General features: G+C 43.3%; 2 protein-coding genes across 2 annotated transcripts; one reads left to right on the top strand and one right to left on the bottom strand.

Annotated features, from left to right (window-relative positions):
• Window positions 1–4695: 4695 nt before the first annotated feature.
• Window positions 4696–14499, bottom strand: LOC146177512 (uncharacterized). The gene is made up of 8 exons (XM_084581585.1): window positions 14307–14499; window positions 14131–14223; window positions 13993–14046; window positions 13108–13166; window positions 11868–11964; window positions 8316–8389; window positions 5988–6207; window positions 4696–4778 (listed from the first exon to the last, which is right to left on the bottom strand). Exons 1-8 carry the CDS (start codon window positions 14497–14499, stop codon window positions 4696–4698), a joined length of 873 nt encoding a protein of 290 aa, XP_084437711.1.
• Window positions 14500–14565: 66 nt separating this feature from the next.
• Window positions 14566–19588, top strand: LOC146177511 (uncharacterized). Its single transcript, XM_084581584.1, has 2 exons — window positions 14566–14649; window positions 17349–19588. The coding sequence occupies exons 1-2, from the start codon at window positions 14566–14568 to the stop codon at window positions 19476–19478; spliced, it is 2214 nt and encodes a 737-aa protein (XP_084437710.1). The 3' UTR covers window positions 19479–19588.
• Window positions 19589–20514: the final 926 nt, after the last annotated feature.

Genomic DNA, 20514 nt, shown 5'->3' with positions numbered 1-20514 from the left:
GCGGTATCGCCTTCCCGTCTAGTCTTGTGAGGTTCTGCAACGGCTCAGCGACAGTAGCGGCCACTAACACTTCACGTGAATCCCTCGAGCTCCTAAAAGGAACTTCTCTCCCCTGCATGGTGGATGTTCAACCTTTATCCTTGATGGTGCTCACCGCCCCTCTGCCTCAGCGCCGTGTTTCGCCAGACGTCTCTCTTTCTGTTCTCAAAAAGACTATTAATCCTAACCTCACGCCGAACCAACGCCAAGAACTGCTGACATTGCTTCAACACCACCAAGCCATTTTTGATGCCCCTTCCCCACCACTGGGTCGGACTAGTGTTGCGCACCATCGCAACATTACTGAAGGTAACTCTGTCGTTCGCTGACAGCCTTATCGGGTTTCCCTCTATGAACGAAAAGTAATTGAAGAAAATGTAAATGACATGCTCCATCGCAATATTATTCGTCCCTCGACAAGCCCATGGTCCTCCCCAGTAGTGCTAGTTAAAAGAAAGGACGGCTCGGTACGCTTTTGTGTTGATTACTGGGTACTCAACAAAATTACTCGCAAAGATGTATACCCAATGCCAAGAATTGATGACGCCCTTGACTCTCTCCAAGGCGCCGAATATTTCTCGACTTTGGACCTCCGCTCAGGTTATTGGCAAATACCTATGCACGACGACGATAAAGAAAAAACCGCTTTCTCAACTCCCGATGGCCTTTACGAATTTAATGTTATGCCTTTCGGACTTTGTAACGCACCAGCGACATTTGAAAGAATGATCGATACAGTGCTTCGTGGCCTAAAATGGAGAACCTGTTTCTGTTACTTGGATGACATTGTCATCTTTTCGTAAACATTTAACGACCATCTCACGCGCCTGAATGAGGTCCTCAGGTATCTCGCTTCAGCGGGCCTTCAGCTCAACACCAAGAAGTGCCACTTTGCACAGAAGGAAATTAAAATATTGGGACATCTAGTCAGCCATGACGGCATTTGTCCAGACCCTGAAAAAATCATCGCGGTGTTGAACTTTGCTCGTCCACAACGGATTACAGAATTGTGCAGTTTTCTCGGGCTCGTGTCTTATTTCCGGCGTTGTATAAGGCATTTTGCAAGTATTGCTGCTCCACTTCATGAACTACTTAAAGCACGCAGCCCTTTCGTGTGGACTGAACAGTGCGAAGCCGCTTTTAATAATCTGAAGCACGCCCTCACATCAGACCCTGTTCTTGGCCACTTCAGTAACAGCGCTCCAACCATCCTGCACACTGATGCCAGTGGTCTCGGTCTTGGAGCTGTACTCCTGCAGCGCGATGCAACTTCGCGTGAGAGAGTGATTGCCTTCGCCAGTCGGACTATGACTCCAGCTGAGAAAAACTACACCATTACCGAGCAGGAGTGCCTTGCCGTCGTCTGGGCTGTCCAAAAATTTCGGCCCTACCTATACGGTCGGCACTTCACAGTTGTGACCGATCATCATGCCCTTTGCTGGTTGTCTTCGCTCAAACATTTGACAGGCCGACTTGGCCGTTGGATTCTACGCCTGCAAGAATACAATTTCGACTTTACTACAGCCCCCCTTTCTCTCTATCCACTTTCACTCCCACCTTAATCCCTTCCCTTACGGCGCGGTTCAGGTGTCCACAGAGCAAGTGTGACAGATACTGCGCCTTTCCCTTCCTATGAGCCAACCAATCTCCGCTCTCCGCTCACAGCAATTAGCCGATGCCTACTGCCGACCCATCATCGACCGCCTTATTGGCTCTTCGGACCCACCAAAGGCTCGACTTCGCCGACAACTTCGCAATTTTAAGCTCGAAGATGGCATCCTACTCCGCTTCGTGTATTGCCCTGATGGAACTCGCTGGATCCCAGTCGTGCCGCGTGTGCTTCGCCCACGTATACTGGCGGCTCTCCACGATGACGCTACTGCAGGTCACCTTGGTGTTGACAAAGCCTACGACCGCGTGAAAAAACGATTCTTTTGGCCTGGCCTATCTTCCTGCGTTGCCAAATACGTCGCATCCTGCCCTCTGTGCCAACGTCGCAAACGGCCGACGTCTTCGCCCGCTGGCCTTCTACAACCTATTCCCTGTCCCGCCATGCCATTCGACGTAGTCGGCATCGACTTATATGGTCCCCTATCTCTCTCCGATGGGGGTAACCATTGGATTATAACAGCTGACGACCACCTTACACGCTACGCTGAGACAGCACCTGTACCGACCGGTTCCGCTCAAGAAGTAGCAAATTTCTTTTTAGGATCAATTGTATTGCGTCATGGCGCTCCTCGGGTGCTCCTAAGTGACCGCGGGACGGCCTTCTTATCGGCAGTCGTTGCCGAAGTTCTTCACGCGTCATCCACCCTTCATAAGACAACCTGAACCTACCATGCCCAGACTAACGGGCTGACTAAGCGATTCCACCGCACCTTATCGGATATGATCTCCATGTACATCACACCGGATCATCAAAATTGGGACACTATTCTACCATTCGACACTTTCGCCTATAACACAGCAGCACAGCGGACTACCGGTTATTCTCCATTTTTCCTCGTTTATGGCCGTCCTCCCACTACAATTCTCGACGCTTCCATCTTCTCTACGCCCGACTACTCCACATCAGTACCTACCCAGTTCTTGTCTCATGTGGCTAGATGCCGTCATCTTGCCCGCCTCAACACAGCAGCGCGCCAGGAAGACCGCAAGAGTCGCTACGATTCTACGCATCGCGTGGTCTTTATCGTCGCGGTGGCGAAGTACTGCTTTATACACCACTGCGCACCTCTGGCCTTAGTGACAAATTCCACCACCGCTACCTTGGTCCCTACGAGATCATCAGCCAAACGTCTCCATTAAACTACAAAGTCACGCCTGTTGATCCCCCAGCCGATCGATGCCACCGTGGAAATGAAATTGTTCATGTTTCTCGCTTGAAACCGTTTGTGCGCCGCGGTATATCGGTTAATTAGGAGCGGCCAGGCTGGCCGCTTCCGATCCGCCGGGCAGATTGTGTGAGCCTTCTGTGGACCTTCTTTCATTTGTACATGCCATGATCTTCTTCTTTCATTTGTGCATACCGTCATCATCGTCCCGCGACGCCGGCTCCGGCGCGCGCCTGGGTTTGTTATCGGATTAAAAACGCTTGACAAGGCTTCGCTGTCCTTGCCGTCACGACCTCGCCGTCTCGACCTAGCCTTCTTTTACAATATCCAGAATCCCGAATTGGCTTCCGCCAGCAAATAGGAACGGAAGACGGTCTTGCTACTTTGGCTGCTGACGTGCTTCACCACTCTCCGCACAGTCATCTTGTTCGAACTGTGATCGCTACAGATATAAGAAAGGCATATGATAACATCCTTCACTCAGCCATTCTTGCCTCCCTACAGACTCTTGGTCTTCCTCACAGGTTTCTCCTCGCCATTCACGCCTTTCTAACAAATAGAACATTCAGTGTGCGTGTCGATGGAAAGCCCTTTGGTCACTTCCCCTCAAACAGAGGAGTGCCCCAGGGCTCCGTTCTCGCCCCTACATTATTTATTGTGCCCTTCATTCTACTTGTTCGAGCCCTTCTGGCCATCCCTTCTATACGCGTGCTTGCGTATGCCGATGATATAGCCTTATGGTGCTGTCACCCAGATACGTCTGTCCATCAGGCGGCCCTCCAGCATGCGCTGGAAGTATTGACATTTCGCCTCCCTCCTTTGGGCATAACTCTTTCGCATACAAAATCCTGTTTCTTTCGCATTGGAAATAAAACTGGCTTACGGAAAGCTCCCACTATAAATTTTATGATAGATAATACCCCAATTCCTCAGGTACAAGCCGTTTGCATTCTTGGTCTTCTTCTTCATTCCTCTGGGACTGGCACCCCGTGGCTGACTGCCATCCGTAAGACCGCTCACGCTACTCTAGGTCTCATTCGTCGCATAGCTATGCGCTCTGGCGGCGCGCGTGCTCACACGGTCCGCCAGCCTGTTCGCTCTGTCCTCCAGCCGCGTATAATCTACCAGGCACAGTTTCAACGTCTCACCCGCAGACAGTGGGACTCCCTTGAGGCCATCAATCATGAGGCTATGCGTGCAATAACATATCTTCCCCGCCTAACACCCATACCAGTACTTCAGGAGTATGCCCAGCTAAATACGCTCACTGAACTCGTTGATCAGCGGATGGCAAACATAGCTCGCAAACAGTCTTTACAACTACATTACTTAAAGAAATTACCTCCATGGCCGTATCCCTTATAAAAATTTTGGTTGTGTGTCTGATGAGAGTATGTTGCTCTTTCACAGCAGAGACACCTGAGTCTCTTCTGAGTTTCAAATGAATTTTCGTCTGAGTTCTTACTGTGTGTCTAAAACAAATTGGCCACCGTGTTTCTGGTTGGTACTTAATGTGTGCATTTCTTGTGAGTTCTTCATGAGTATTGACAAATGAGCATGGTTGGTACTTAATGTGTGCATGTCTTGTGAGTTCTTCATGAGTATTGACAAATTAGCGTCTAGTGGCTTTCATTTTGGTTTTGATGTGATCTTGGTTGCCGACACTGCATGCAACTGAGATAGTGCCGGTATTTTTAATTACAGAAACCAAAAACAGACATAGCATTCAATGAAAATGGCCCTTTTTTATTCAAAATTTCCAGCTGTAGCTCGGATGCCATTCACATGCCTGTTTTCTTTGCTATGCAAGGAAATAAACTTACTTTATTTCCCTGCACAGCATAGAAGACAGGCTGTTTTTGAGGTGAAGCGGCGTTGTAGTGAAGTGTTCACACGTGTACCCTGAAAAACATCAAAAGAAATTACTTTGTATTACTGCTCACAATACTTAAATTATATCAATCTTCATTTTCAACTCATTGGAAGCGGATCATCTTTCAAAAAGGGCAAATAAACGTAAGCATTTGCTCATTCCTGCTTGGCATATGCACATAAGGGCACTATTGCAAGCTGTGCGACACCACAAGTTTTACGACCGGGTACAATTGGATTGTGTTAACCGACAGCACACCTTGCAAACCTCACTTTCCTTCCAAAGAACAAAAAATGCTAGAGGCTGATTTGGATCATTAAAGTGCGATAAGGCAAAAGCTTTCATAGCGCAGCGGATCGTAGCCCTCCCCTACGGCACCTCTATCTCCCTCTCTTCTTTCACTCCCACCTTCCTCCCTTCCTGTATGGTGCGGTACTTCTGTCCTGTAAATCAATTTCAAACGCTGCTGATGCCTGCTGTACTAATGCCTCCTAGACATCTGGGTCTGCTTCTGTTTACTGTATGGTACGGCGCTCTACGAAGCGGCAAATGAAAGGCACTGCACGGATGACGCCCGGCAGGCTCAGCTTCGTATATTCGCATGAATCGCTTGGTGACGTCATGACTTGTCGTGACGATACATGACGCGCCCCCTTGTCAAACACAACGAGCATTTCGTTCAATCAAATTTCACTGGTGTTCTATAATTCGCTTACAGGAAAGGCACAGTATATCTGTCACTCGGGGAATCCCGCGCTGTCATCCTCACCGTAGACAAGGGGAATTATGAACAGTGTTTCACAATCTGGGGTGTGGCGCAGTTGGTAAAGCGCTGGGCTGGGGATCCATCCAAGGGATGGAAGTTTGATTCCCGGTGGAGACAAGGCTTATTAATTTATTTTTAACTCTCGCTCTTGAACGTGTGACACCTCTGCCGACAACCTTCTGTCGTCAATGATGAGGCATTAAAGGCTTTCGCCTTAAAATGTAGCCAGCAAGACAGACGTGCATCAACATGCATTTTTGCAAGCTGTGCTATTCAAGGTAGATATTCCCAGACAATGGCAACACATTATTCACTAAAACCACTGAAGTATGTATTAAGAACTTCTATTCCATTGCTACGCAGCAACCTATAATTAAAGCTGGACACATGCAGAAATATCCTTACAAAAACATTTACCAAGGAATAAGGAGAGGCATATGTTGTCATTTCTGCTCAAATATGAAGTACTTACCAATAACTGCATTCACTCTGATGGGGTCGAGTGCCTCCTTTACGGGGCCATCCTTTTTTGCATTTGTCCCTTTTCCGTAGAGGGACCTTCCTCTCAATTCCTCTATTGAGAAAACGCTCTTTAGGAGATGCCGCGCAAATTTTGCTGCTGCTGTTGGGCAGTGTGCGTGGAGGCGGCTCATTACGGACTTCTCCACCATCACACCACCTCCAATGTTGACCTAGAACAATATAAAGAGAAGCAAAAATAAAAAAACCCGCACTTACACGAGACCACATTTACCATTCCAAGTGATAGAGCACTCCATACTTGCAACTGATCAAATACAATTTATTGTTTTGGACAACATTACTTGGAATAAAGCATTCAAGGACTGTACTAATAAAATGTACATCGAATGTCAACTTTTGGCAAGCTCCAAACAAAAGGAACTAACTAGCTTACCACAAGTGCATTATTTTGCAGATACCAAATGAGGGAAGAGGTTAAGTAAGGCATACCCGACCTAAACATCCTTCTGCAGGTCAAAAATAAGTTCAATTTTTCAGTTAACAGTGACACATCAGTAAAAGAATGCCGAATTAAATTTGTAAAACTGAGCAGCGTCTGAAAGGCTGCCACAGTTAACTTCCTTTTGCTAGAGTTGTACTTAATTATTTATGCACAATATTAAAAAAACATGAAAGCTAGGGATATATTCTGTAGCAGTAGCACCATAGGAATAAGTATCACCCATTGTGCCATTGTGTTTTCAGTGCTTTGCTAGGCCACTTGGAATGCTTTTACATGCACACCAAAAAGTGATACCTCTTTGCTACCTGCTAGCAAAGTGCTGTTTGCTGTTATCGATCACTTAGCACAGTTACTCAGTTATAAAAAAGTAAGGCAATTACCTTAAAGAATGATTAAGTGCCATAAAAATTTAGAGTCAACTTCCACACCTGTTCAGAGGTGGTTGCCTTGTTGCTCTCAATGTACCGACTCAGTGGTTCTCCGCAAGCTTACCGAACTCAGAGTGACAACAAAACAATAACATGAAAACTGGATATTCAAAAACCTGCATGTACTTGCATCTCTGTCTGATGGCTCCACTACTTAGCTTCCCTGAATTTTTAAATAGTGAGTGCGCTTCCTCTCACAGGCACAGCTCCAATTATGAGCATATAAACTACTATCCGCAGAAGATTACGGGAAAACAAATCCCCTGAATAAAATTTACTGTAGCTCTGCCTTGTGATCTATTCATGTAGTATTATTATCAGTGGGTGCCTTTACACATTCCAGGCAACTAGATTATATAACTGGCAAAAATTCTTTCTGTACATACACATTCCTTCACGCTCACAAAGCGGCAAAGATATGGAGCAGAGCATGCAGACCCTTTTTTTAAAGTGCTTCATATGACTGCTGAAGTTCATGACACAGTCATACCCACCACAGGTACAGAACTCAGTAACATCTGTGTAAAGTCTTTGCTGCAGACTGGTTCTTTGACCGTATGGACTGAATTTTATCTTTTAAGAATCTTAGAGAAATTCTGGTAACCAAAATCTTTTGTTTGTGGCGGTGTAGCACATAGTGCAACAGAGGGTGGACAATGTTATGGAGGGCACCTATTAAAATGTTTTGACTGTGAATATGATATTTTATGGCCCATTCTGCACGATACTCTGTTGCTCATTAAAGATTAATTACTTCTGCCATTTCAACACCACTGTCGCTGATCTAAAAACCAATGGTTATAATGCAACAACCGCCTTACCTCACTAATATTTTTCTACCTTTATTCAGCGTGAACCAAAGAGATTGCAAGTTGGGCATGCTACCTATAGGGTGCGAAGGCTCTTTGGTTCACGCTGAATAAACCAACCAAAATTTAAACTCAAATACACTGTTGCTTCACTTAGTGGTCTGGGCCCCTGCTACTGCAGCTGATCCTGATGTATTAACTTTGACGTGCCCAGGGCCATCTGTATTAAACTACCTAGCCTGCTCTTCTGCTCAGTGCAAGATGCAGCCGGCATGAAAATCAGCAAATGGCATGTCTTATAGCTCATGCTATCACTTTAATAATACATCACCAAAAGGCATGCTGTGGGCTATACAAGCATTTTTTTGTGTATCAACTATAAGGTTGCAAGATCTGTTTCGGGGACATTCTCGAAGAGCTACCCACTGCAGCAAAAACAACAAAAGGTGCACAATTTCAACAGCAAACTGGCAAGACCAGATGATGTAGCGAATCTTTGCCAGCTCTAGCATATACTTTGCATTTTTGTCCTTAAGAGCAAACTACAATTAGTACATTTCAAAAGAACAAAAATTTACCTTCTCTGCCTCTACTTCCGGTGTTTCCAGCCTTCTGGTTATTTTTCTTAAATTTTTAACCATCTTGTATGAATCTGAAGAAAAGAGAAGGGGTATTAAACTTCCAGTAGACACAAACTCAATCAATTAAACATTATAGGAAATCACTCCCAGGTAGAGTAGTTTGAAAGTTAGCAAAAAGATTGGTGGCTGAAAAACAGAGATGTGACATAAGTTAGAAATGCAGAAATAAAAATGCTGTAAACAAAATGATGACTTAATGGACCTATTGATTACAATGATAAAGTGAAAGGGGAGAAAAAGCCGAGCATGGTGCAAATCGCCACCACCCCATTTCAAAGGGGTCGCTTTTAATCCATACAATTAATTCCCTGAGTGCAGCCATGAAACTACAAAGAAAGCTTTTCTTTGTAGCCAAATGACTATGCTCAGGTGGATGTTATATACTAATTGCACCTGATTCAAGTGAATAAGGCTGATGCCTTAATCATGCACTACAGTTTTTTTTTACAATGACTGAATACAAAGATTTGGTAAATACAGGAGGAGGTCCCAAAGCCAATGGCTGCACAGGGGACCTCCTTTTACAAGTATGCAAAACAAAAATGGTTCAGTACAAACAACAGCGGGTGAAAACTGCAACTGTTATGTAATATAAATGTAGAACACAAAGAAATACAAGATGTCATAAATGTAAACAGAACATCAATTGGGAACATGTTATATAAATGTAAAACAGAGGAAACAATTGAATGTGGGTTAAGTATTTCTTATCAATGAAAAAAACAATTTAGCGCGATAGCAGAAAAGTACGAAAACTACGCTTAAAAGCATGAATGTTAGATGATTGCTTTATTGTGAATGGTAATGAATTCCACAAAAATGAGGCAAAGAAATTAACTGTGGATTTGAAAGGTATCCAAAACAGGAGAATGAAGAATGGCGCTAATCTTTATCTGAAACTGCAACTTGTTTTTTTTTCTAGAGCAGTACAATGGCAGTGATCAAGACGATGCAAACCTAAATGCACATGTTGCAAGTGGGCAGTTTAACTAGTTCTCTCTCAAGGCATTTATAGGTGATGAATGAAATGATAAGGAAATCTAGAAGTGAGCAGCGAGACAAGAATAGTAGGTGAAGCCTTCCATGCATCACTTAAAGTCTATTTACAAGATGGGCCAAATCACGAAATCCGAGAGTGAACGAAGCGTCACGTGACTTATGCTAGCAGCCCTGCAATGGCCCCGCATTTCCTCTCGCAGATTCTGGAGAAAGAATGCTGCATTTCCAGAAAAGCTAAACTTTTCAGTGCAGCAACAACAATCTACAGAAGAAACTATGCGAGAAAAAAGGAGGAAACCAGCATTTGTACTTGCTATGAGTAAAGCGGCCTATAGACATTACGCACTAGTGATGGCATGTAGCGACCGCCGCATGCGTTTCTGCCGTGTTTGATTGTAGTTGTATTCAGAAGCGGCATAGTATAGGGTTGTGTGGATACTGGATTAATTCTTGCTGTCGCCGATAATGGTGGCATACTGCTGGGTCTCTTGCTGTATGCAAAACTAAAATAAGGTTTTTTCTTGTAGCCTTGTGTTAATCTGTCACATGTTTATCAAGCTAAAGCGCACTTTCGAACAACGTCTCACCTAAACTGTAAAATGGCATCTTATTTAATCTGCTTTTAAACATTCCAAATTTGGGCTCGATGGCAGGCAAAGTATATCCCCTATGGTGTTTACATTTGTGTGTACACAGATTTTGCATAGCATTTTTGTGTAAACGGCCTGATAGAGTGTTTGCTTATTGTGCCAAGTCATCCCATGTTTTACTGCTTCGTGCAAACAAGCTGTCAAGAGATTTTTTACGTATGTCCATGCATCCAGATAGAACACTTTACGCCACCTCAAAGGTGTAAAACTGTTCTCTTAAATTTGATTTCGTTTGTGGGGTTTATAGTCTTGCAGCGACTCAGGCTATGAGACGCCGTGTGGAGGACTCCAGAAACTTCGACACCCTGGTGGTCTTAACGTGCACTGGCACCACAAAGCACACGGGAACCTTGCTTTTTGCCTCCATCAAAAAGTGGCCGTCGAGAGGATTCGATTCCGCATTGCAAAATTTAAATCTATTTACACATTCGATTCACCAATGAATTGAATATCCTCGACTATGTCTGGGCTTCAGCTACTGATGTTCATCTTCTCAACATGTTTTACAAAAAATAAAGAGCAGATGTATCCATGGCAGCAACTGATTCTGCCAGTTAGCTACCCTCTTCTAGCGCAAGTTCATTATTGTTGATGCAGTGTTATTTTTTTTCATTAGTGCGAGATTTTTTCTCTCTGGGTTATATAAGATGAATCGAAAAGAAGATCCAATTAAACTTGGGCCACGCTGGTTTTGTTTTCTCCCATCAATATCGCTGAATAATTCACAACTTTTTTTTTCGGTTTACTTTCATGAAACTGAACCAGTGGGCACTATCCACAGAGCAATATCGCTTGTAGCGAACCTTATTGCGCTTACCAGTAGATGTGATGTTTGCTATTGCAGTTATCTTAGCAGGAGAAACAAGGGTTAGCACACACATGCATCTTGTAACTTTATTTTGTCTACAATACCCAGCCCTAAAAATGCATGCATGACATTTTCTATATGCTCATGATGTTAGGTACACTCTACTACTTCACTGAATTGCTGCTGTCAAATAATGTTTGCTGTTGTGCAACATGTGCAAAAAAAAAACTGTCATGCCCCACAACTGCACAGTGATTACATTTGTATTCTTTCAGGTGTCAATTCGACATTAGCACCGCATTCCCGGTTTATTCAGACTTCACAAAATATTCGACATTAGATGGCCTGTATGTGTTCGCTACTTTTCAGAAAAGGATTTAGTGAAGAATGTTGCTAGTGTCACATATTGGATGACAATGCAGTGCAATCAGTTTTTGCATTCAAAAACTTCAGAACCCCCATCCCCTTCCAATTTCCGAGCCACTGAAAAGAAAAGTCAACTACTTTCCAATGCTAGAGACTGGTACAGACCTTAGTAGGCTATAATGGATGATGCCTGTCACTATTGAGCCCATTCATGACATGCACAACAAGGAAAAGATTAAAATACTTAAAGCTCAGGATTAAATAAGACCGCCTGAAGTTCTTTGACATGCAGGCACTGCGTGGCAGATCAGTTCACAACAAAAACAGCATCAGTTTTCATTTCAATCTGTGCAGCTCACTTTTCACTATAACAAAGTTCAGTTTGAAATCGTTACGAAAATCCTCAGTAAGTCAATCCCATGAGAAAGAGCCAAGTGGAAGTGACTGTTGACCCAATAGGTCATTAAACCCAATATGATAGGGGTTAAAATCATCAATTGAGGAACGCAACGTAATATTCAGTACAACTTGATATACAATTTACTGTGCAATAGTGGCTTTTGCATTTTTTTTTTTCAAAATTAGGTTGTGTATGGCAATGATGAAAGCAACCATAGAAGGCATGATAAAAAGGGCTTCAATTTGTAGTATAAAAGCCGTGCATACCATAGTTGTTCTCAGCCACTGCCAATCTTTCTTCAAGATTTATATATACCCGAAGCTGCCGCAATTCTTCTGCCGCGGCACAACTGCAACCAGGCACCTACAGAGGAAATAATTTTCATCAGCTTTTTTGCTTGTTCTTTTCATTTTAAAGCAACTCCCCAAACATTACTCAACTACACTAGTACCGACATAGTGGATCACAAAGATAGCATGAATGCCTAGGCGTGTCGAGTATTGAGTGCTAAATCCGAGACCATGCTAGTGTGTGTCAGTCACCGCAAACACCCCATGCAGCATGACCTCGTGCTAAATTGTAAACTGACAACTGTAGTAATGTTAATTTTTCTCAAGGTAATCTGAACACTGACATTTTTTTATTACTTGGATGAAAGCCTGACTGCAAAAAACCAGTGTCCTATAGGAACAAACTAGTATTCTTTTTTTTTTTTTTCACGGCGTTTTTGGCTGCGGTTGCCTGTGGTTGGCTAGATTCATTGGAACTGTGATGTGAAGACACTGCTTCTGCTAATATAATTGAGGGGAACACTGAAATTTGCTTTAGCATGCTGGTGTGCCACTAGTACATACCTCATGGCTAGGAACAAGTACTTTACACATTAGGACTGCACTTGTTCTAGTATCACATTGCAAAGAGCCAGCTGTCCACAAAATTCAGCCAAATTAAAAGTACTGTGCAAGTGCTCTTTTTTTTGGAACTTAGTTAACTTTCCACCCAATAGAAAATGATGCCAGTTTTTTGTTCTTTCGAACACTAATATGAACGAGTCAACAATTCTTATGTGCCCATCCTGCAGCATCGTACTGGGCCCAGAATCAGATATGATGCTGAGATGCTTGACTGCAGTGACACTGGGTTTGCCAATGGGGAGTGGCAGCTAGTCACAAACAAGTAAGTGGTAAGGCCACAATTAGAATGTGTGACCGCAGAACACAAAAGGTTTACCTGGTAGACAAGTTAAAAGAATACAAAACAACACAGCAACGTTTTTTTAAAAACAGTACTCCAGACATGTCAGCATAACTGGGATTAAAACATCAGATTAGAGCCCTTTCAGTTGGATAAAGCAAAAAATTGAGCAAGGCTTAAACCTTTGCACGGAATATACACCAATTAAATGAACAGGAAGGCACTGTAAAGCCGAAATACCTCCAAACACCCCCTATATTTCAAACAGAAGATCGCTTACTTGAAATAATCACCTTTAAAGCATCGACTCACCCGTTGCTTCTTTTGAGCCGGCTCATCACAAGTCTGAGGCTGCTCCACATTCTTCGGGCCTGTGTCGTACAAAAACCAGATATAGAAATTCGAGGACACTTTACCGACTAAAGTGATGAAAGGCTAAAGCCTGAGTGCTGCATTCTGCTGCGCGACTGTTGCGCATGTAGCGATAAATGTTGCTACGAGTAGAGCGAGCGACTACTCTTTCACATTCTGCAAGTGCATTTGTTCAGTGAATTCTGCTTGAGAGCGACGAGATCGCGCTCCTTGTATCTTCGCAGTTCTACGATTACTGTTGTGAGGCTGATTTTACTGGGTGCGCGGCATTAATTAGTAATAAATTGTTTTACATATGCATTTTGTCATAATGCTAAATTTCCTTTATTGTAATAGCGTTTTCTTCCAGGAGCTTATAGCTGTGTATGTGACCAACTGTACATTAAATAAAAGTGCATAAAAAAACATGCAAGAAAAAAAAAAGCCAAAATTAACACTACGTCATTTTTAACTGTACACATATTTTTCTTATCTCACCGAAAAACAAAAAAACGATATTTCGTTGGAAGAAAATAATATTAACCGAAAAAAAAAACCGAAATTGTGTTTGAAAATAAACACCGAAAAAAAGTGAGCAGAGTTCTCAGAAAATAAAAACCGAAAACTCTAACCCCTAATATTTGCTTGTGCATATGTTTAGCCAGCTAAATGTACTTGTTTCACGTGTGGCCAATCCCCCTCGTGGGTATATGCCATTAGATAATGGCACATACCCACGAGGGGGATTGGCCAGTACGTTGTTGTTTTACAGTACAGTACGTTGTTGTTTTTGTGCCCTCAGATGAGGGCACAAAAACAACAACGTACTGTACGCACTGTACGTACTCGTCTCCTCAGCAGGTGCGGCGGGATCCCCGCAGCTTTCCAGGTCCTCGCCGCCTGTATGTATGCACAATTGCCAGGTAATCGCAAATTATATACTGTCTTAAAAGAAGAAATGCTACCTGGACTAAAGGCACATACCCAAGTTTTTTCCACTTGCGGCAACATTATTGATATTTTCTAGCGATGCCGCCGCTAGTTTTCCTCGGCGCCGCTCCATCGTTTTGTCCGTTCCTGCGCAATACAATCGCTAGATTATGAGCATAACGTTCTCGTTCCCGAACCCCTGGACGAGCAAATACTTTTGTGACACTCACCGAAGTCCAGCAGTTCAGCAGGCGCGGGCGCCTCGCCAGCCTTCCATACGATGTCCGCGACAGTGCCGCGGATTTCTTTGATGGAGTGCGGCTCTGTGAGGAGCCGCACACCAATTCTTGCATCGACAAGTGCGCGCACGGGATAAACATCCCATTTGTTATCTTGCTGCCACTTGACAAGTATGTGTGTCATGGTGGTTATGGCACGGACCGTCGGCACAGATGAACAAAATCAGCAAAGCAAGTGCACAAGACGACGATGGCGCTGAGCCTCACCAGTGCGAGCTACTTCAGTTATCGTGCCGAGGGAAAGCGCCGAGGGAAAGGGGGAGGGGGTAACGAGGTTTGGCGGGTTTTGAGGCAGTGGAAAATTCCACTTACTCCCCGTTGCGACCGCAGGGACCTTTGCATCTGGAGAGGGAGTCGGTGAAATTCCTCCTCTCTGGACAGTCGGCAACAGGCACGGCCGGTCTCGAGGGAAAGAGCGCGCGCCCTCTCCCTCGAGAGCGGCCGTGCAACAGGTTTCGCTGTAGCTTCTACAGTGCTTACGCGGGGTGCACCCGACCGTCCAGTGAACAATATGGCAGCGCTCATAGAGCCTGTGAAGAAATGAGGAAAGTTAAAGCGCACAATAAGACGAGGACAGGGAAGAAGACGTGAGACACACTGTCCTCGTCTTGTTGTGCGCTTTAACTTCCGTCATGTATCACCAACACGCCCAAACAACCATTTTGCTGAGCCTGTAAAGTTCGCTGAACCTTCTGATGTGCCATACGGTCCTTTCTTCCTATCGCTCCCCTCTATACTTCACCTCGCTATCCTCTCTTATCCACTTTCCTTTCCCGCCGGCCTCCGAGCACTTTAGCTCAGGTGCTTCAGATTTTTTAGACAGCAGTTGGCGCGGCCGGCAACATTCTTTTCCTTCTTTTTGATTATTTAGCAATAATAAACCACCACCACCACCAATGGGCACGTGTCCTCGGTCACAGGGACTAGCAATCTGAACCGCGGACGCAGGACAGATGCGCGGTGCAGCTCTATTGTTGACGGCGTCAACTGCCGCTGCAGAGCGTTCGTTCCCTTCTTGTCTTGCCTTCCTACCATAGCTGTCACTCCAGCGCGTAGCTTTGGACAGTGTTCAGTGTTGAATGTCATATCGGGAACCAGTGGAATTTTTTTTTTGGTATGCATTCTCGTATTGCTACGTGCGCGTCTTTCCCTCTGCTCAAGTGCATGCAATGGCATACATTCACCATATAGCCATTTTCTCCTCAACCAGGGAGGAGCACACCAAACACCTGCAGGTGGTACTGGAGATTCTGAAAAGGGCAGGCTTAACTGCAAACGCTGCCGAATGCAAGTTTGCACGAGGAAAGGTAAAGTTTAGAGCACATCACTCGAGATTTCAACACTCAGACATGCCACTGAAAAGAAAGTACAATCAGTACCTAACTGATCTATCATGCAATGTTCCAATTCGTTCCAAATACCGTCTCAATGTAGCTGCTCGTGATAATCAATCACAAGCCTCATCGAACGACAGGCGAAACAGCTATGTATTACAAGCTGCTCTTGATGATTCAGAATCTTCTTCTGAAGACCTGAGCGTCGTCAGAGGACCCGATGCAGCGCAGGAAACTCTGTCACCTTGTTCTGCATCTAAATATGATGAAAGTGCATTTCCTGGCCGTGACGACTGTTTCGCTCAAGCGGATGCTGAACCGACCCGGCTGCACGACAGCGCGAACAGTACTGACGTGGATTCATCAGATTTATCAAGCAGCAAGGACGAGGAGGACACAGCCGATGCTGTACCGTCGATTGTAGAAAGCGACGATGACCTGGTATGATGGTACTTTCTTCTGTTTGTCGCACTCCCCGTAAGTTAAGAGTAGAGAGCGGCAAATAATTGCTGACATATGCTTATTCCTTCTTGGCAGCAGGGAACTATACGAGAAAAATCCTCTCCCCTCATTTTCATTCAAACTATTTATTTATATGAAGAGGTACCTCCCTATCATCGAGTAATTGGAGAGTAGAATAGACTGAGACCCTTGAATGCAAGCGAACATAACAAGTGAGTACAGAAAATCTAGTCCACTGACTGTGACTTACGAGGTTTCGGTTCTTCAGTGTAGACTCCTAGGTAGCGTTCTAAATTGAAAAGACAGGTTTTGCTGATAAATCACTGCATGCAGGTTTGTTATGCAGTGTATGCATTCATGTTTGATACTTGTCATTGGCTGTTAATGAGCTTTAGTGCATGAAAGGTGAGCATTTCATTATGGGAAAAAAATATGGGGGCCAAAAATGAAATTTTGCTGGATTTGCAAAGCAGTGTGTGAAATTACCCCTTGTAGAAAGGTTATTTCGGTGCAAAAGAAAGGTTACAACGTAATTAATTATAAGCAATTACAATCATTTATTAATATATTGACATAAAAGATGGTGCTTTAATCCCGTCAATCATATATCAACCCTTGACATTGTGATCATATCTTTATTGTTAAAATGAATAACTGGAAAATAAGAAAACTTATATTTGTGCTATGCTTTGGTTTGCATTATAGGGCTTATCATCTCAAAATGTATTAAGCTATGAGGGACACTGCAGTGGAGGGTTCCAGATAATTTTGACCACCTGAGGCTCTTTAACGTGCACTGACAACACTAAGTACATGGGCACTTTGCATTTCACCTCTATGGAAAAGCAGTTGCTGCAGCTAAGATCAAGCATGTGTCCTTGGGTTCTGAAATCAGAAGCCCAACCACTGAGCCACTGCAGCGGATTTATATTTGTACTATGATATATGAGCATACCAGCGCTATGAAGAGCCCCTGTTTTTTTTTTAATTGCTTACGTACCTTGTCTGCTTTATAAGAAATTCAGTTCGAGAAAAAGCGAGTTTTCAGTTTCTCATGGATGAAAAGAGATGTGTTTCTAGCTCAAGCAAAAAAAGGAAAAACATTTGCACGTTGGAATTCCAGTGCGGCCCTTAATAGATATCACATTTATTGTGATTCTTTGCCATTTGTGAATAGGACAAACCACTCTACCCGGGCTCAAGGATCACAAAAGCTGCAAGCATCTTGCTCATCCTAAGCCACAGCCTTCGCCATGATGCCTCAAAAGAGGCAACTGAGAGTCTTCTACATTTGATCTCCTGCCACCTTCCTGAGAGTGCAACGCTACCAACCTCCAAGTACACATTTTTCAAGCACTTCGCGAACATGGATGTTAAAAGGACAAGACATTTTTATTGCAGCAATTGCTACAGTTATATTGGAACTGCAGAGGAAGGTGCACAGTTTATGTGCAATGAGTGCAAAGCTGACCACAACATAAATGCACTCTTAAAGACCTTCTCTTATTTTTATTCACTGGATCTTGAACCACAGATCTCTAATATATTAAAAGCAATGACAGCCATGCCAAGTCAAACACCTTTGTCTTATGATGTTACAGATATCACAAACAGTATAGGGTATAGTAAGCTTCCACTTGGGGTTGGTGACATCAGCTTGACATTTAATACTGATGGTGTCCCACTGTTTGAGGCAAGCAGTTTTGGGATGTGGCCCCTTTTGGTTCAGGTCAATGAGCTCCCTTATAAGGAAAGGGTTCAGAAACTCCTCCTAGCTGGACTTTGGTTTGGTCCCAGGAAGCCAGCTATGAACACATTTTTATTGCCTTTTGTGCAAAAAGTAAATGAACTTTCTTCTACTGGTATGTTATGGAAAGACAGCAAAGGAAATGAGAGGAAAACAAAAGTATTTCCAGGTCCATGTTCTGTGGACAGTGTTGCAAGATGCGAGCTCATGGGCATGACTCAATTCAATGGTGAACATGGCTGTGCTTGGTGTGAGATCACTGGTCAGGTGGTTGCCAAGGGCAATGGCCACTGCCGTGTGTATGCTGCTCCTGAGACTATCCCTACTCTGCGTACCCATGAGTCATTCCTTTTGCATGCGCAGAAAGCCAGAACAAAGCCTGGAAAGGTAAGTTGTGGTGTGAAAACTACCAGCATTCTTACACTACTTACTTATTTCAGCTTTTGTTCTGGCTTTGTGGTGGATTATATGCATGCTGTTTGTTCTGGTTTTGTGAAAAGCACCACAATGCTCTGGCTGAAATCAAAAAAGTGTCTCCACTTTCAGCTTCGAAGTTGTTTTCAAGAGGTAGATGAAAAACTGCTCAGTTTACGTCCTGTATGGGAGCTTTCCAGGCTTCCAAGGTCGTTGAAGGAAGTTCAGTACTGGAAGTCTGCTGAATGGCGGAACTGGTTGATGTTTTACTCTCCTGTTGTACTCTATGGTTACATTCCTTCCAGAAATTACAAGAATTGGGTAACGTTTGTTGAAATTATGCACTACCTGCTGGGTGAACGTATTTCATTTGAAAAGCTTAATCTGATGAGGGCTGAAATGATAAGATTTCTGAAAGAATATGAAGATTTATATGGGCTGTGCTACATGACGTACAACTCACACTTGCTGCTTCATATGTTTGACACTGTTCAAGAATGGGGACCTCTATGGGCGTACTCCATGTTTTCATTTGAAGGAATGAATGGAAAACTGGGTAAATTCGTTAGAGGGACAAGGTATCCTGAAAGACAGATAGTTGACAAGTTCTCCTTTATGCAAGCCATGCCTACATTTTGGCAAAAAGTTACTGGGAAAACTAAGGACGTTGATCAGGTTTTTAAGTCTCACATGAAAGGGTACAACTTGAAAAGACACTTTGTCCACAATGGAGCCATTACATTCTATGGAAAAGGTACACAAAAGTCCAGCGGCTACCATTACAAAAAAATGAGTATAGATTCACTGACCTTCTGTACTTCTCAACTTGATAAATCACGAAGAATGAACTCTTTTGTTCAAATGGGCAGCCTTTACGGACGCATTATTGATATTGTTGCGGTCTGTGATCAAGGACATCAGGTGTGCAAATGTGTGAGAGATGTTGTGCTCTGTCTTGAAGTGTACAAAGTATGCAGTAAGCTGTTCAGCACAACTTATGAGGATGAGTACATGGTTAAGGTTGAAAGCACTGGCGAAAACAAGAATGTGCCAATGGCCTCAGTTCGCAAATGTGTGGTACTGGACTCTGGATCAGCCACATATTTGTGCGTATTAAATGAAAAATATGCTCTTGAAGCTACATAAAGAAAATTATTCATCATAAAAGTAACATGCAAACAATGAGGCATTGCTGTACAGAATGAAAATAGGGAGAGCACCTGCCTCGGCACAGCATAAGTGACCCATTTTGGCAATGAGAAATTATAATAGTTGTTTAAAATTGATTTTCTAAAATAGCTTGCCACATTGCTAGGACAAACTAGGGTAATGACTTTCTGAATAGCTTGCCACCTGTCTAGGACAAGTTAGGGTAACTTGATCGAAAGCACTTTTGCTTTTCAAAAAGTGTAGTCATCAAACACAATGTGGGGACATTCTCAGTTATGACTGGGGCAGACAGTGTCCCTTGACTCTATTTTTGTCGTAGTGTTTGTGCCTGTGTTTCAGAACTATCACTGAGGTTCATTAGCATGAGGGAACAACTACATTTAGCTCAGTGAAGTGTTTGGCTTAATCTGTTATCTTTTTTTTTTTAATCTGCATGAGATGAAACCAAATGAAGTTCATCACTAACTAGAACAAACATGTGAATGGGTGTGAAAAATGGTTCACTCTGTGGTGTTATGGTGTGAAGAGGCATTCATTATCTGAAATCAGTGGCATGACTGCCTTCTAAAGTTATCTGGTACTATTGTGTTCAGCTGTTTTGTTCCTTTTTTTGCTGTGAAATCATTTTTGTCCTCCCTCTTTTTAATATGTCATGCTGAATTGTCTTGCTTTTCATTTCTTTATTGTGGTGAACATGATTGTTGTTTTCTTAACATGCAGCTGTTGCCTTTGATTATGTTGCTTGAATATAGCCTGTGACATGTTGTCTTCATCTATCATGCACTTCATTTGTCATTGTGACGAACATGATTCTAGTTTTCTTTTTTGTAACATGCAGTTTTGTAATATAAATAGTTTTTTTGATGGTGTATGCATTCATATTTAAAATTTCTGTATTTGTTTATTTCTCTCAGTGCTGTCACGTATAGGTACCTATAAGGCTGTATGTGTCTCCTTACTTTAACTTTGAGGTCCAGAAGGAAATAAATATATTTATGATTTTATATTCCTT

The sequence above is a fragment of the Amblyomma maculatum genome, chromosome 10, assembly GCF_055883805.1.
Source record: "Amblyomma maculatum isolate TAMU_Amacu chromosome 10, ASM5588380v1, whole genome shotgun sequence".
NCBI classification, from domain to species: domain Eukaryota; kingdom Metazoa; phylum Arthropoda; class Arachnida; order Ixodida; family Ixodidae; genus Amblyomma; species Amblyomma maculatum.
Note: the sequence above shows the minus strand (reverse complement) of the source record. Positions and strands in the feature narration are given on the sequence as shown.